Source organism: Xyrauchen texanus, chromosome 3 (genome assembly GCF_025860055.1).
Source record: "Xyrauchen texanus isolate HMW12.3.18 chromosome 3, RBS_HiC_50CHRs, whole genome shotgun sequence".
NCBI lineage: Eukaryota > Metazoa > Chordata > Actinopteri > Cypriniformes > Catostomidae > Xyrauchen > Xyrauchen texanus.
In genome coordinates this window covers 9,648,433-9,666,830 of record NC_068278.1, presented here as the reverse complement: position 1 = coordinate 9,666,830, position 18,398 = coordinate 9,648,433, and the positions used below count along the sequence as shown (strand labels likewise).

General features: G+C 43.3%; 1 protein-coding gene across 2 annotated transcripts in view; it reads left to right on the top strand.

Moving 5' to 3' along the window:
* LOC127631403 (neuronal migration protein doublecortin-like) overlaps positions 1-18,398 on the top strand; it is an 83,008-nt gene that overhangs the window by 3,141 nt on the left and 61,469 nt on the right. For both annotated transcript variants that reach the window (XM_052109525.1, XM_052109520.1), the window contains exon 2: positions 17,448-17,879. In XM_052109525.1, coding sequence (XP_051965485.1) covers positions 17,489-17,879 — 391 coding nt within the window. In that variant the 5' untranslated portion in view covers positions 17,448-17,488. The remainder of the gene's footprint in view (positions 1-17,447; positions 17,880-18,398) is intronic.

Genomic DNA, 18,398 nt, shown 5'->3' with positions numbered 1-18,398 from the left:
AATAGGGACTTGGGGGTGAGCTAGTTTGACTTGGGCCAGTAAGCAACGCCTTAGCAACCACCCAGAACACCCTAGCAACCACATAGCAACGCACTAGAAATCTCTATGAACACCTTAGCATCTGCATAGCTATGATCTGACAACCACCCAACACATGACTTTGCACATGCAACACCTCAAGAATGTAAAAAACCCATATTGATCGACCACCAGTCTAAATATTGGGGACTGGCCCCTCTAAATGTCTTATTGTCCTGCAAGCACCACTCCCTCATATTTTCTTCGGCATCATAGAAGATAGTTTGAATGGAAGGCAAGACCATGTGATTGCCCTTTGTGTGAGAGTAAAACTTTTGTTAAGGAGAGCATAGAGGACAAATTTCTCGCTCTTTCCTGTGGCCTCTTGGTAGAGCAGCGTGTTGTCAGAAAGTGGAACAAGAACACTGACTGGTAACAATTTAACTCTCAGAAATCCCATCATTACAGGCTAAAGATAGAAGAGGTCAGGCTTCAGTGCTGATTAAAGAGCTAATTGAGGTATCGTCAGGCTAGTCAGCACTGACAAGCGTTTACAGGATTCTTCTAAATAAATCAATAGAGATGAAAGCACTTTAGTCGTTTGGCAATCCTAAAGGATTTAAGGATATGTCACCTACAACATTAGACCTCTCCTTATGGTCTGAAAGCACGATATGTCTGTTTAATGACTATATAAACCTTTCAAATCTGTTGCGTTACCTTTTAATCGCTTTCTTAATCGGATTTTCTCAAAAAATCTTTTCAGAAAAAAAAATTAATAATGTACTACACCTCTAAAACAAGATCTCATGAAAATTATGTGACTGTGGGAACATTTTTGCCAAATGATATTATGAGGTTCATTGCCTGTATCGCAGCAGTTCCGAGGTGAAATGACCACTGTGTGGCGCTAAAAGCAAGTTACATGTTCTCCGAAACACATGTGTTTTCGAAGGTTAAACCTAAATCTACCCGTTAGTTTCATGAAAGCAAATGTGAGATGAAAAATGCAATTAAAACTGACTGATCTCAAAGTGAAATCAGAAACAATAGGTTTGAATTCTCTTTAGCTAAAATCAGTCTGTGTTAACCGAAATTTAAAACACTGCCCCAGTGGCCAAACTGGCAAGTGTTGTTGGGCATATGAGCTAATGCGAGCTTCACCTAAACATAACCAACACTGGAGTGAAAATGTTATGTTGAAAATGCATCCTCCGAATCACACGGATCATGCGTTCCTGGTTACTTCCTCGTTTCTGCGCGGGATTAGCCGATGCAAAATTGTCTGATGTGAGATGGCCCTTGTCAGTCAGTCCGCATAATTTGGCCGATCCTAGGGGTACTTGAACTCTAGGAAACAACATGCCAACTTCCCGCGTGATCATGTTGTGATGTCATTTTGTGATGCCTTTTTGCAACTCGATTAAGCTTGTAAATGGAGTACGTTATGAAATGTAAACGTTAAAACGTATCACCTTAAAAGTCATGCGCTATAGTAAAAGTGTTTTGATGTCTTAAGCTAGCATTAGGTGAGGAACAGGGTGAAAAGTACGTGTTTATGAACTGTTAACTGTTTTACTCGTAATTTGTGTGAAAGTGAAGAAAAGTTGTTGTTGTAGTGCCTCTAGTGTTCATTTCACCAAAAAAACTGTGGAAATATGTACAACAAGCCATGTAGAGGTATAGTACAGTGATTCTACGAGACCAGGTTGAATATAACCTCTTGCCAGTAGTTAATGGTGTAATTTAATGTTGGTAAACGTTACAAAGGTTACAACAAGCCAATAGCGTTTGAAAAAGAAGCGTTTCCATTTTGATCCATCAACAAGCTCTCAACCTGCCAACACTCCCGAATTTACTGGGTTTCTGTGTTTTTCTACCCCTCCTAACACTGTACTCCCAATTCACAATTTCTCCTGATAAACAATGATTTTCTGCATCCACACTTTGCTCATGAGAATGTATTAGACCTTCACGTAGTGTTGGTTGTCACCCATCCCATAAAATATGGTATTGACCCGTATTTAAATATGAAATGATGCATCCCTTATCGAAACAATACGGGGCGCGATTTGTCCTGTAAGCTGGTCAGATGGCATCACAGCGAAATTGTTCCAGATCCTTAATTTAACATTGACATAAGTTGGACATTTTTCATACCGTTAGTAAGGGGTCGTCTAAAAACGTGCTGAAACGGGCTAATACTGTGAAGGGTGGGGTAAGGGACCGTCTGAAAAGTCCACAAATTGTGCACAAACGGTGGATCTTTTTATTGAAAAAAGAAGGTTAATTGTAGGATGTCAAAAATGACACAGATACAACAATGCATGAATACAATCACTGAGTCATGAAGACAAGAAGTACAGGTGAAGGAAAACAAATAATAATAAAAAAACAAAAAAATACATATAAACCAACCGAATACATAAAGAAAATAAAGAAGATACATAACTGAAGAAATAAAAAAGTATTATTTTACAAGTCATGGATCATAAGTTCTCAGCACACAAGAAAGGATGTACACTTTTATTATTAATAAGTCACAAAGCATTTATTGTTAAAACAGTCAAGGATGTGGTAAGGGACTATCTGATTACATTTCTTAGTATTATTCATCTTCAATGTGGTATTACTGACAGGTACTGCCGCTCCATATACACATATTACGCAGTCTGTGTAGTGCACCCACACCCTACAGGTGCACCATCTTACCTTAGGGGGGCACCAAAAACTCCACCGGGTGCCGATCCTTGCACATACAAACCACGTTTACTAAGAATCCATGCATGCGATGTCTACATTTGACATGTTTGCATCAGCTTGCTTTGATTTGGGATCCAGGTCGTATTTCTGCCATGGAAAATAAAGTAGCTTAATCACTGAACAGTCTATAAACACTGCTGGAGTGCTCTATCATTAACTCTGATATACCATTACTTTCTTAGTTTTGCTAGGCTTAACCAGCCCCTCATCGAGGACAGTTGTTTTGTTTGACATTTCCAACATATCAAATTTCAAATGACACTAAAACAAATTATTTATCAAGTGGGCCTCGCTCAGCTGTGCAGGGAATGATGGGTAGTGCAGTTTATGATGTCTTTGTTTTTTATGTGATGTTGTTGTTGCTTTCAACAGCCGCTCAAACCGAACATGTTTTTTAGTCCATCTGCGCTATACTTTAATTGTTTTCCTAAACATGAGCTAGACGGACACATTTGACCACTGTGCCGCGTCTTGCTGTTTTTTTCAGCATCTTTTCAGTGCATGGGAGTGTCAGTTAAAAGAATTTAAACTTTTGAATACTGAATGTGTCTGTTATGAATGGAGGCAGCGAAGCAGACGAGGAGATGCAGATCCAAAAGCAGTTTAAACTTTATTAGAAAAATAAACAAGGCGGGTACACAAAACACGGGAACAAAGGAAAAACCCTCAATGGGGAAATAAAACATAAAACTAGAAAACACGGGCAGGGAACACATACCAGGCTAACAACAACATTCAACGAACGACAAGGAGTGAACAAAAAGCAGGGCTTAAATACACAGTGAGTGATGACTGAATAAGACACAGGTGAGAACAATGAACAAAATGGCAGTGATGATGGCAGGTGGATTCTGGGAAGTGTAGTTCTTTAACAATGACAAGTGAACACGAAGGCTAACAAAGAGACTAAGGGGCTACACAAGGGACAAAAGTGAAACAAGACAAGGAATTCCTAACAGTGTCTAGAGACACTTGCGTTCTGTTCCATTCGTTGGGTTGCGGAAGAACATTTTGGTCTGATTGGCCACTTATACTGTTTATTAAAAGCTTTCTATTGCTCTCTCTGTTTCCGCAAAATTCTTTTGAAATACAAGCACAGCATTTAACATTTAGATTAGCAAATTTTATTCTTGAAATACAGCTGGCGAGGGCTCTGGCTCACAGACCGGGGCAGGCGAGGGCTCTGGCTCGCAGACCGGGGCAGGCGAGGGCTCTGGCTCGCTGACCGGGGCAGGCGAGGGCTCTGGCTCGCTGACCGGGGCAGGCGAGGGCTCTGGCTCGCTGACCGGGGCAGGCGAGGGCTCTGGCTCGCTGACCGTAGCTGACGAGGGCTCTGGCTCGCAGACCGGGGCAGGCGAGGGCTCTGGCTCGCTGGCCGTGGCAGGCGTGGGCCGGGAGGCGGAAGCCCGTCTTCTCCTCCTCCTCCGGGCAGACGAAGTGGACCGTGCAGGCTCACTGACCAAGGCAGGCGTGAAGGGACGAACCACGGGCGAGTGGAGGGTTATTACTGTGGGAGGAGTGGCAGAGTTCTCCTCGATGGCACCCACAGTTAACGGCGACGCGCAGACCAGCAGAGTCTCCTCGATGAACTCGTGGAGCGTCCAGCCGCGCGTTGTCGGTGGTAACCGCTCCTGGAGCGCACAATTCAGGTTAGCCCGAAAAAACGCCACTAGGGCGGAGTCAGGGAAGTCGGTGGCACTCGCAATCGTGAGGAAATCGTGGATGTGGTCCTCCACCGGACGGTTTCCCTGCATGAGGCTGAGCAGACGGCAGCTTGCTCGTAAAACCGCTGGATCCATGGTGGTCGTTCATTCTGTTATGAATGGAGGCAGCGAAGCAGACGAGGAGATGCGGATCCAAAAGCAGTTTAAACTTTATTAGAAAAATAAACAAGGCGGGTACACAAAACACGGGAACAAAGGAAAAACCCTCAATGGGGAAATAAAACATAAAACTAGAAAACACGGGCAGGGAACACATACCAGGCTAACAACAACATTCAACGAACGACAAGGAGTGAACAAAAAGCAGGGCTTAAATACACAGTGAGTGATGACTGAATAAGACACAGGTGAGAACAATGAACAAAATGGCAGTGATGATGGCAGGTGGATTCTGGGAAGTGTAGTTCTTTAACAATGACAAGTGAACACGAAGGCTAACAAAGAGACTAAGGGGCTACACAAGGGACAAAAGTGAAACAAGACAAGGAATTCCTAACATAGCCCCCCCCTCAAGGATCGGATTCCAGACGATCAAAATAACATAAAACAAAACAAAATATGTCCATGACTGGGGGGGAGCTTGAGGTGGGCAGACAGACCAAGGGGGCAACGAGGGGCAGATAGACAGTCCAGGGGGCACAGAGGGCAGGCAGGAAGTCCAAGGGGGCACAGCAGGCAGGCAGGAAGTCCTAGGGGGCAACAACGGGCAGACAGGCAGTCCAGGGGGCAACAACGGGCAGACAGGCAGTCCAGGGGGCAAAGACAGGTTCAGGTGGTCTGGGAGCTGGCCACCGGGCAAGGACAGGTTTGGAGAACCTGGGAGGAGGCCACTGGACAGGGGACTGGGTCAAGAGGCCTGGGGGGAGGCCACATTACAGGGACTGGGTCAGGAGGCCTGGGAGGAGGCCACAGGACAAGGACAGGGTCAGGAGGCCTGGGAGGAGGCCACAGGACAGGGACTGGGTCAGGAGGCCTGGGAGGAGGCCACAGGATGGGAACAGGGTCAGAAGGCCTGGGAGGAGGCCACAGGACAGGGACTGGGTCAGGAGGCCTGGGAGGAGGCGGAGCCGTAGGAGGCTCGGGACGCGGAGCCGAGGGAGGCTCTGGAGTCTCTGGGGCCTGAGCCGCAGGAGGCTCTGAGGCGGAGCCGTAGGAGGCTCGGGAGGTTCTGGAGGCGGAGCCGTAGGAGGCTCGGGAAGAAGGGCCGTGGAAGACTCGAGAGGCTCTGGAGGCGGAGCCCTGGAAGGCTCGAGAGGCTTGGGTGGCGGAGTCCTGGAAGGCTCGAGAGGCGGAGCCCTGGGAGGCTCGAGAGGTGGAGCTCTGGAAAGCTTGGAAGGCGGAGCTCTGGAAAGCTCGGGAGGCTCGAGGGGCGCAGGCTCTAGGACTGGCATGACCATTGGCGCTGGCTTTTGGTCAGTCCTGGCTATTGGCGTTGGCCCGGGAACGGTCGAGGCTACAGGCGCTGGCTCAGGGACGGTCGAGGCTACAGGCGCTGGCTCAGGGACGGTCGAGGCTACAGGCGCGGGCTCAGGGACGGTCGAGGCGTCAGGCACTGGCTCAAGGATGACCAAGGCGTCAGGCACTGGCTCACTGACCTCTGAGGCGACAGGTACTGGCTCACTGACCTCTGAGGCGACAGGTACTGGCTCGCTGACCTCTGAGGCGACAGGTACTGGCTCGCTGACCTCTGAGGCGACAGGTACTGGCTCGCTGACCTCTGAGGCGACAGGCACTGGCTCGCTGACCGGGGCAGGCGAGGGCTCTGGCTCGCTGACCGGGGCAGGCGAGGGCTCTGGCTCGCTGACCGGGGCAGGCGAGGGCTCTGGCTCGCTGGCCGGGGCAGGCGAGGGCTCTGGCTCGCTGGCCGGGGCAGGCGAGGGCTCTGGCTCGCTGGCCGTGGCAGGCGAGGGCTCTGGCTCGCTGGCCGTGGCAGGCGTGGGCTCTGGCTCGCTGGCCGTGGCAGGCGTGGGCTCTGGCTCGCTGGCCGTGGCAGGCGTGGGCTCTGGCTCGCTGGCCGTCTTCTCCTCCTCCTCCGGGCAGACGAAGTGGACCGTGCAGGCTCACTGACCAAGGCAGGCGTGAAGGGACGAACCACGGGCGAGTGGAGGGTTATTACTGTGGGTGGAGTGGCAGAGTTCTCCTCGATGGCACCCACAGTTAACGGCGACGCGCAGACCAGCAGAGTCTCCTCGATGAACTCGTGGAGCGTCCAGCCGCGCGTCGTCGGTGGTAACCGCTCCTGGAGCGCACAATTCAGGTTAGCCCGAAAAAACGCCACTAGGGCGGAGTCAGGGAAGTCGGTGGCACTCGCAATCACGAGGAAATCGTGGATGTGGTCCTCCACCGGACGGTTTCCCTGCATGAGGCTGAGCAGACGGCAGCTTGCTCATAAAACCGCTGGATCCATGGTGGTCGTTCGTTCTGTTATGAATGGAGGCAGCGAAGCAGACGAGGAGATGCGGATCCAAAAGCAGTTTAAACTTTATTAGAAAAATAAACAAGGCGGGTACACAAAACACGGGAACAAAGGAAAAACCCTCAATGGGGAAATAAAACATAAAACTAGAAAACACGGGCAGGGAACACATACCAGGCTAACAACAACATTCAACGAACGACAAGGAGTGAACAAAAAGCAGGGCTTAAATACACAGTGAGTGATGACTGAATAAGACACAGGTGAGAACAATGAACAAAATGGCAGTGATGATGGCAGGTGGATTCTGGGAAGTGTAGTTCTTTAACAATGACAAGCGAACACGAAGGATAACAAAGAGACTAAGGGGCTACACAAGGGACAAAAGTGAAACAAGACAAGGAATTCCTAACAGTGTCTAGAGACACTTGCGTTCTGTTCCATTCGTTGGGTTGCGGAAGAACATTTTGGTCTGATTGGCCACTTATACTGTTTATTAAAAGCATTCTATTGCTCTCTCTGTTTCTGCAAAATTCTTTTGAAATACAAGCACAGCATTTAACATTTAGATTAGCAAATTTTATTCTTGAAATACAGTATAAGTGTTTTAATGGTTTACTGGATGTTTTGTATATGCTTACAAACTGGAGTTTACACTACGTCAATGGGGATGGTGTGTCGCAAGGATGTAGAGGAAAAACGCAAGGAATTCCAATTTGCTGTATTCCGACTTCATTTAAAAAAGACCTGGCTCCTTCCACACTCTGAAAACACATCCTACACATTCCTATTCGTGAAACGCTCCATCGTACCATTTTCTAGTGTGTAAGCACTAGCCCTAGTCAAGAGGGCTGAGATAATAACTTCAATTTATTTACTTAATTATGACCAAAGTTCAGTTGTTGTCATGTTTTACTTTGAAACACACTATCATGGCGTGTGCAGAAAACCAATGTCCATTTATAGAGAAATGCTCCAACACTGTTTACATTGAGGCTGCTTCATCTCTGATCTGTGCATCTGTGCGGCTCTTCCATGAACCAGAGAAGAAATGACATGCAGCGCCAAGCACCCTCTAGCAGCTGGTGACTATATAGACAGCTTTAATAATGTCTGCTGTCATGATTACTGGACACATTTGTCCTGAAATTAATTAATCGACAATCAATAAGCTTAATCATCAAATTATTAATGACAATAATTCCATTTTCGATTAATCATTAACATCCCTTGTTACAGAAAACAATACAGAAGAAAACACTCCTAAGTCCACAAGAGGGTGCACAAATAGTCTACATAAAAAACCAAAGTACGTACCTAACAAAAATGTATACAAATCAAAAGGTTTTAATCCAGTTCATATTCTCAGATCTTGAATAAAAAATAAAAGGAGAAATGAATGCCTTAATAGACAGTTCTATGTTAACTTGGTGTTGTAAACTAGCTTCAAAATAGCAGTGGTATCACGGTTTTTCATTAAAACAGTTATATGAATGGTAGAAATACGGTATTCCCTGATAGTAGTGGTATTGCGTTTAACTCAGTTGTGAAGCGCCATATGCGGCTCAGGCTCTGCCTTATTATAGTAATGGTATCTGAGCCCAGTGCTGCAATAGGAGCACAGGACCTTAGATGGAGGACAACAGAATCAGAACGCGAGGTTCTGGCGACACACTAACATTTTAAAACACATTGCCAATGGGATGTTCAGACCAACTGCATTCTTGTGCTAATAAAAAGCTTGATGCAGCGCAATGCATATAACAGAATGCACAGGTCTTGAGACACACTTTTAAAAGTTGACTTCCTTTTTTCCTTACACAGTGTTTAAAAACGTGGTGCTGCACAAGGCGCAATGGTCAAAGACATATACCAGTGTAGGGTTTCTCAGCCTTTTGGATTCCCAGTTATCCCAGATATCCCAGTTATCCATGACCCACCAAGGGGGTTAGATTATTTAATTAAGCTAGTTTTGTTTATATTTGTTATATAGTGACCTAATGTTAATGTGTAGCCCGAGTAATTTCATAAATACACAAACATTTTCTGTCATAAATCACACAATGAAGAAAACTGAACGTTAATGTGACAGGGAATGCTGGGAATGCTGCTCTGAAATGATGATGTCCAGAGATTGGATTGCATTCAGACTAGCACGGTAATGCATGGAGCTAGTGCATGCAATGCTACCTAAAGAGACAAAAAGAATGATTCGTAGCATTGGTGGATTATAGTTATTAATACGACTCCGGAGGCTGCTCAGATTTCTGCTGTGCCACGGAGCACAACTCGCGTAGTTTCCATTAAATTCGACCCAAATCATTATCAAAGGACAAAGACTATTTACTCTAACTATGTTCATTCTTGAAGATGGGAAAAACCTTGGTGACTTTTGTGTTTACTGTTTGCCACCTGAACCGCATCGATGTGCCCTGTGTTTGATATCTGGTCAAACACAGGGCACATCGATGCGACATGCACATCGATGATACCGTGATGCGACATGGCATGGCACTTCTCGTCTGGTGTGTCTGCCTTTAGTTAGCACCCTAAGTCTGTTGGGGTATATTTGTCAGTGAGCTGAGAAAGAGTAGCCTACAACCCCAAAAAATTACACTGGGCAAATAGGAGTGGTTTTAAGTACAATGTGGTTGCTAGGGTGTTATGGGTGGTTGCTTGTCATTGCTTGGTGGTTGCTTACTGGCTGAAGTTAAAAGATCCCACTCTCATGTCTCTGTGTTATACTGGTCACTAGATATTGGGAGTCTATGGGATTTTTTTGGCCTGGTTTTTCATCCGGTAATTGGATTTCACGAGCCAGATAGCATAAATGCTCATCTCCCCTCAACAAGCCACAAGATTTGAGGTATCATTTATGTCTGTAGCCAAAACAATGCTTGACGAATTACATGCAGAAGTTTAATACTTACGGTTAGGGATTTGATCAAATCCATGACCCTAAGTATGAGCAATATTAGTGATGCTTGCCTTAGCAAACACCACTAAAATCCAGTGAACAATCTCACACAGAAGAAGACAAGAACAAACCTAATGATTTAGGAAGCATTAAAATGAAAAAGACAGTTAGAAATCAAATAGAGCCGGGTTATTCCGGCTGGCTCTCATCAGGGGGTTGTATTGTTATTTAAGTGACTGTCTCTCTCCAGGCTGCATTTTAAACAGAACCTTTAATCACCCAAATCCAAAAACCAGCATGCTATTTGCTAGACAGGGAATAGGGACAAGGGCTATTGACATCAGAGCGTTCTGGAGACAAAAAGAGTTAAAAATATATGAGGACAGTGATGAGTGGATATTGATTTGGCTATGAATAAAAGAAGTGTGTGTGTGTGTGTGTGTGTGTGTGTGTGTAACATGAGGCAGAGCTGTTCACCAGGGATAAACTGCTGAATATGTGACAGAGCATACCTGATCATTTTTGCCTGTGTTTGATTATTCAGACATTTTATTAAACATCTTAGTTGGAGGTGCAGCTGTGTTCTACAAGTGTTCCAAGTGACCCAAGTGAGGGAAGCACACCGGTGCACTTGTTAAGCTTCGTCAACACAGCTTTAGTACTCCGCTGCCGAGTGTTCATCTGGCGAATGTGCGCTACCTTGCCAACAAAACGGACAAACTGATTCTGCTCACTCAAACAAATAAGGATTTTTCTAACTGTGCTCTGTGTTTCATGGAAATATGACTGAATGTAGCCATCCTGGACACTGCGCTACATATGCCTGGCTTCCGGCTGTTCAGAGCAGATCGCGTTGCGGAATCATCAGGGAAAATGAGAGGTGTTGGAACATGCTTTTACATCAACGAATGTTGGTGTACAGGTGTAACAACGTTGAAGAAGATGTGCTGTCCTAATTCAGAAGCACTCTTCATCAACTGTAAGCCTTTCTACTCGCCGCAGGAGTTTTCCTAGTTTATTCTGGTGAGTGTGTACATCCCGCCACAAGCATGCATGAACGCAGCGTTGCAACAACTGGCTGATCACATCACAGACACGGAGCAACAACACCCAGACTCTCTTATCATTATTCTGGGAGATTTTAATAAAGTTAAACTCAACCGTGAACTGCCAAAATACCAACAAAACATTACATGCCCCACCAGAGAAAGAAATATACTGGACCACTGCTACACCACTGTAAAGGATGCATATCATTCTGTCCCACATGCAGCTTTAAGACTCTCTGATCACTGTCTGGTTCATCTTCTCCCGACTTACAAGCATAATCTAAAATCAGCTAAGCCATTAGTAAGGACTGTAAAGAGATGGACCAATGAAGCAGAGCTGAAACTACAAGCCTGCTTTGACTGCACGGATTGGAGTGTTTTTGAAGCTGCAACCACAGATCTGGACGAGCTCACAGATACTGTGACATTATATATCTTCGCCTCACTGTGCGTGCAGATGCACTCACACCAACTTGCTGCCAGTATTCAGCAAGATCTGCACTGGTGGTGACACGATTCCATAGCTGACTCCTCAGTAGGAGACGGTCCTGGCGCTTGCTGGACACTCTGGGACATCCTGAAGCCTTCTTCACTGCAGTTGAACCTCTCTCCTTGAAGTTCTTGATGATCCGGTAAATGGTTCTTTCAGGTGCAATATTCTTTGCAGCAATTTCCTTGCAGGTGAGGCCATTTTGATGCAAAGCGATGATGGCTGCACATCTTTCTTTAGAGGTAAACATTGCTAACAAGAACACAATGATTGGAAGCACTTCTTCCCTCCTTTTATAGCAATCAGTCTGCTCTTATAATCCAGTCAGAATGATAGAGTGATTTCCCCTGACTAGTACTCGTTCACACTTTCCCAGGTGCTGCTGATATGATTAGTGAAATGACGTTAGCTGGTAATTTTGTGCCAGGGCCAAAAAACAATGAAATTTGGGTTTTTGTGATAAAGTAAAATTTTTTGGCCAATGAAGCTTTTTGCAGTTATTTATAATGCATCTGATCACTCTGCACAATAATCTAGAAACAATATGAATCAACACCACAACAACTGAAGAAGAAAAATTTGCGAAACACAAAATTCATGTCACTGCCAATACTTTTGGCCACGGCTGTATATTACCACTTGAACATGTACATATGCCATTCTATGTTATATGTCGTATTTTTTGTATGTCTATTTATACTCACCCTTACATTGTTTTATATTCTGTGTTTCACTGTAATTTTCTGTGGGCACTTGCTTGTTTCTCCAATCACCAAATAAATTCCTTGTGTACGTGAGCACACTTGGCAATAAAGCTGTTTTTCATTATTATGATTATGATTCTATGCGAGTGCTTTAGTTGTATTGATCCAGTGTTGATTTAGGGGGTTATGGGGGTGGGGGGTGTATTATAAGAGAATGTGTGCTCTGAGGGAGAGTGGGGTAACAGAATGAGAATATTGACCAAGTGCTGGGTGAGCAGAAGGTTGGTGGGAGGGGCAAGTCTGACTTGTAAAAGTGTTGTGGGGGCAGGAGGCCTTGATGACAAAGAGATGGACAGCTGACCACTGTTTATAGAAGTGTGATGAGGCATATGTTGGTTACAAACACACACATAAACACACACACACACACACACACACACACACACACACACACACACTAGTTAGTAGTTTCAAGTTAGTTTCGTTTAGTTTTTAATCTGTAGTTGTTAGTTTATATATAAACACTCATTTGGCCTGATAGTTGAAACGCGGCTAATAAGAGTGTAGCACACACTTAAAGAAATGTTCCGGGTTCAATACAAGTTAATCTAAGTCCACAGCATTTTTGGCATAATGCTGATTACCACAAAACATTTTTTTGTCTCAATTCTCCTTATTTGTAAAAAAAAAGGCAAAATATTTTGGTTACAGTGTGGTTACAGACTCTTACAGTTTAATGGAAGTGAATGGGGCCAATCTGTAAACGTAAAAAAAAGGTAATTTTTACAGTCATTTTAGGGTTTTAATAAAATATATTAATTTAAGTGGTTTAATACAATTTTTAAATGTACATTTCTGACTTTAATCCCTCCAAAATGTGTCCCCATTCACTTCCATTGGAAGTGTCTCACTGTAACCATGTTTTTTTGTTGTTGTTTTTTTTTAAAAGGACGGACGAGTCAAAAGAATTTTTGTGGTAATCAACATTATGCCACAAATGCTGTTGATTGAGATTAATTTATATTGATCCCAGAATATTCCTTTAAATGTGTTCCACAGAATTCAGCAGATTTCTCCCATAATCAGCACAGAAAACGTGAAAAAAGTATGCAGACTCTGTGTGGGCCTGGACATTAGTTTGTGTGTGCATGTGAGTGACTTTGGGGTTAACCAGGAGTTTTTAGTTTTTACACTTGCTTAATCTCTTTATCCCTCTGAAATGGTTGATGTGAAAAGATACAGTTGGTGCTGCTGAAGAGACCTCTACCCTCTTTTTACTCTCCTTCTTTCACTTTCTTTTATTTCTCTCATCTTTTGTGGAGTTGTAGAGAGAGATCTGTTTAAAAGGAGCAGCTGTGTTTTAGAAGATCTGGCGCTGGTCCACTAGAACACTGTGCCCAGGACTGGACTGCCTCCCTCTTAGTTTGGACTTTAATCAGAGAGAGAGAGAGAGAAAAGAAAGAATTGTGATGTCCAGCCCTCCAGGCAACTCTGTAAAACAGTACTGTATATATATATATCCATCCTTTTTTAGGACACAAATAGCTGTATCAAATTAAATGAAAGGCAAATTACTTACTCAAAAGACTAGCTGCAACTTTCTTGCTTGAAAATCCACCTAGAACCAGATTGCGATGGTAGCTAGTTTCACATTTTCTTGTTCGTCAAAGCTAGTATGGTCATTAGCTGGTCTAGATGGCTGAGGATGACATCAAAGACCACCTTTGACAGCTAAATAGAGTTGGTAGACCACCTTGTACCAGCAAAATACCAGCTACCATGTTCCAAATTCAGCTGCATCAACTTAAAGGTGCTCATAGGAATTGTAGCCGCTTTGCTAACTTCCGCCATTTTGCTCATTTTTAACCATGCACACGCCCTCTCTCCTATTGTCTTTCTTTGTTCGAAAACAAAATAAGATTAGTTTCTTCAGGATTCGTTTTCCATACCTTGACAGAGAACTGTTTGGCCTATTTGTTTATTATTATTTTTAGAACATCAAATTTGCATACATATGCAAATGTTGCACCACTTTCCAAGCAGCTATTGGCTGATTCTATCTGTACAAATCTGGAAACCACTAAAAGGATCTCTCTCTCTCTCTCTCTCTCTCTCTCTCTCTCATTCTCTCTGTCTCTCTCCCCCCCTCTCTCTCTCTTTCTCCCTCTCTCCCCTTCTCTTTCTCTCTCTCTCTCTCTCTCTCTCTCTCTCTCTGTCTCTCGCCTAAAAAGTTTTTTTCTGGAGATAAAAGTCATCCGATGGCAGTTGTGCTGGAGAGGTTTCTTTGGAAAAGGAGGCTAAATATATGCCTTCCTCTCCTCTTTTGTTTCCTACTCTCAGTTGCATATTGCATGCCTAATAATACGAAAAACATATCTATCAAACGGCGAACTCGGGTTTAGGTTTCTCTCAACTTCAAACAAGCAACTTGCACATAAAGAGCATTATTAAAAAATTAAAAAGCATTTTCATTTATAATTTGCAGCATCTATTGTTTCTCATCTTTAGACATATTAACTCTTCTCAAAACCTCAATGTCTTGAAGCATGTGCGCCAACGGCTACGCCACTTTAGAGTGTGATATATACGGAATTAGGCAATTGCAAAAATGTCAAACACCAATGCCATTGTTGAGATAACCTATTTGCAGGTGTAGTCATCAGCCAACATTTATTGGTTTTGCAAGCAAAAATATCTAATATGGATGTTGTAGTGAATGGAATTTTAATGTTGGGAATCAGCTGCATAGAAACAGACATCCACTGTATAATCAAGTGTGATTTGTTGCTGTGGTGTACTTTCCATGCTTCATCAGTGTGTCCTTTTAGAGAGCATGGCGAGTACTGTATTGTAGCTGTTGCCATGGACACCAGCCAGGAACAATTGAGACATGTACAGTAGATGTGGCATATAATGCTAGCATCATGTATGAATACAGTATGTAGATATAGTCAGTAAACTTGTGTGTATCTCTATGTATCCATTTAGCTGTTAACTAGTTTAACTGTGACCATATACACCAATATTTGTATTAGTCCATGAGTGACATTCAAACGTGCGTGGGTCTTGTGTATGTAGGGCAATCTACTGTGGAGTGTGTGTGTGTGTGTGTGTGTGTGTGTGTGTGTGTGTGTAGTAACTACTGTAGGTGGCTGTAGGGGTAGAATGAAAAAGAAAACGGGGGCTTTTGTGTTTCAGGTGAAATACTGATTCTCAGTAAAACTGGAAGATGTTGTCTGCAAAGTACATTTTTAATGCAGTTGCTTGCCTATATATCTATAAATCATTTGTGTGTAGGAATATCACAAGTGTTATACACATGTCGAAGTGATGAGATAGATACAAAACAGGCTTTAGTTGTTCATAACACTTAAATATTGACATATTCTGTCATGATTTTATGTAGAACTTGAACCCTGTTGAATGAGACTTCTTAAAGGGATAGTTTGTTAAAAATCATCACATAAGTAGTTATCTAATAGATTATCAAGGCTGCTCTTTTCCGCACAACAAAGTGGATAGTGACTAGCTAGTGGATAGCTGTCAAACTTTAAAAAATAAAAAAAAAACACCATGAATTTAGTCCATAGAGCTTGTCCACAATATTTCACGTCTTCTGAAGCTATATGGCAATTTTGTCTGAGGAACAGACATTCGTAAGTGGTTATTCACTAAAAATCTTGGCTTCCAGACTTTCAAACCTGGCATGTTCATGATTCAAATGTTTAGGTAAAACATACCGGAGCGCTTGCCACTTTTCTTTATTGAATAGCCAATTTCTAATCATGGTAATCACATTACTGACTTTACTAATTTCATATTACTTTTAAGTTACTTTTTAAAACACTTATCACAAAAGATCTTGTTTTACCGCTCAATGAATGCAAAATAATCTCTATATATCCTCCTTGTTCATTTACTCATTAGGAGGCGCAAGCCTTTCAGCTGTCACAGAACTCAAAGAGATGTACATATTAATTTAATTCATGTTTTAAATGTACAGTATTTGAAATTAGGCATGCAATGTTACACAAATATCATGATACAGTATGATGCGATACAATAAAGTATGAGCACCCACAAACGTGTTCAAGGATTTTGACATAAATGTCTTTTAAATAATAAATGCCACAATTTCAAAGCTGGTTTATACAAAATGATTCCTTGTTGTCTGAAGCCCCCCGTGAACACGCTGAAGTGACTGTAGCGAGGAAAAAACTCCTTTCAGTGTAATTTAGTGGTGAAAAAAAAAACCTAGATAGGAACCTGACCTCTGGTTTTACGATATATGTACATAATCCAATATTATTTGGGGCTTGAGCAAAAAACGTTTTTTTTTGCCCTCTTCCCCCTGTTTCACTTTGCATGTAAACTTTTAACAGTGTTATTACTGGCTTATAGCATGTGCGCAAGTGTTGTTCTCAAAGCTTGTAAGTCTCATTTAATCGTGGATATCGTATGTTGTAATTTTTTTGAATAAGCTGTTTTTTGATTGTTATGATTCATAACTTATGAGCATTTGCTCGGTGTCTTCTGGGGGCTGTTAAACTTACTGCTGCTGTTCCTGCCTCACAAATCCACCGATTTGCGTGATGATGTCTGTGTAAATAATATGACATGTTTAATGTACTGTAGCAGCAACGGGACATGACACCGTTGTTTGGCAAATTGGACATGCTGTAATGCTACAGTACAATGTACTTGGCGTTTGCCATCGATCTTCTAGCTTATGTACTGTAAGTGTGTTGCTCTTTTTTTTCTGTAAACGCTCAGTGCCGCCCAGGGACGGATTACTGACCGGGCCAATGGTGCCAGTGCCCAGGGGCCCTTGACTGACCAGGGTGCCCTGGGCTGTAAGGCTGCGCAATCTAGTTTGGAGATCCACCTCGGTTGAAAACCCTTTTGGGGATGAACAATGACCCCCCCCCAACTGTAATCTGATTGCGCGACACTACTTTTTGTACTTAAAAAGTAATTATATTACACCCAACACTGGCCATTATTGAACCATGCTGGTTTCTTGGAAATTCTTATTATGGAGGGCAATTGATTTGACAAAAATGTTTGTAGTGCAGCATGAGTCATTCATATTTTTGGTCAACTTTTTCCGGAAGAGAAAGACTGGACATTTTAAATGTATATATGTGCTAAAAGGGACTTTTTCCAACTTTTTGGAGTATAGTAGAAAATAAATGACCTCAAAGTTAACAGAAAAGGACTAAAAGTCACCAAACTCAAATTTTAATATAATGGCGCCATTAGAAATCCCTTATCAACATTAAACCGATTCAGTTGAACTATTCCTTCTCAATTCCCAGTCAAGTTATTCTGTCTGCCACTTGTGTCTTGTTTCTTACTCTGCATAGACCCATAATTCCTCACTACAAGACCTCTCTTCACCACCACTATGGATGCCCCCTCTGATACTGTTGCCATGGAGCTGGACTTCGGCCATTTTGATGAGCGGGACAAGACGTCTCGGACCCCTCGGGGTGGACGGGCCAATGGCCTCCCAAGCCCCACCCACAGCGCCCACTGCAGTTTCTACAGGACACGCACACTCCAGGCCCTGACCAACGAGAAGAAGGCCAAGAAGGTGCGTTTCTACCGCAACGGCGACCGCTACTTCAAGGGCATCGTGTACGCTGTGGCCAGTGACCGATTTCGCACATTTGACGCTCTGCTGGCCGATCTTACCCGCTCGCTGTCTGACCACATCAACCTGCCACAAGGGGTCAGATACATCTTCACCATCGATGGGTCACGCAGGATTGTCACACTGGACGAGCTTGAGGAAGGTGAGTGCTTGTGAGTGTGAGTTTAGACAATGAGGTTTCTAAGAATTCTAGACAATCTTTGTGAATGAACTGGTTGAGTGGACACAAAATGACATTTCTGCTATTCAGGATTTATAAATATATTTTCAGTTTTGCAACTTTGTGTTCAGGATTCAATAATGTATATTCACATTTACAACTAAATATTTGGATTTACATCTTACAGTATGTATTCACATTATCATCTACATATTCAGAATATATACTGTAAATAGATATTCAGATTTACAACTATATGTTCTGGCTTTATAAATATATATTGATATTTACAAATAAATGTTCAGGATTTATAACTATATTTCCCCTTCTGTCGCTCTCTCCACGTTGTGTCAGAGAAGCGACACTAGGGGTCTCTCTTGAGCGCTGATATTCACCTCTGAACTATGAAAAAAGGCCAATGAGAGTTGGCAACCAGTATTTGCATGTCTCGCCCCCGGACATACGGGTATTTAAGCGGCGCAAATACGGGAGTTCATTCAG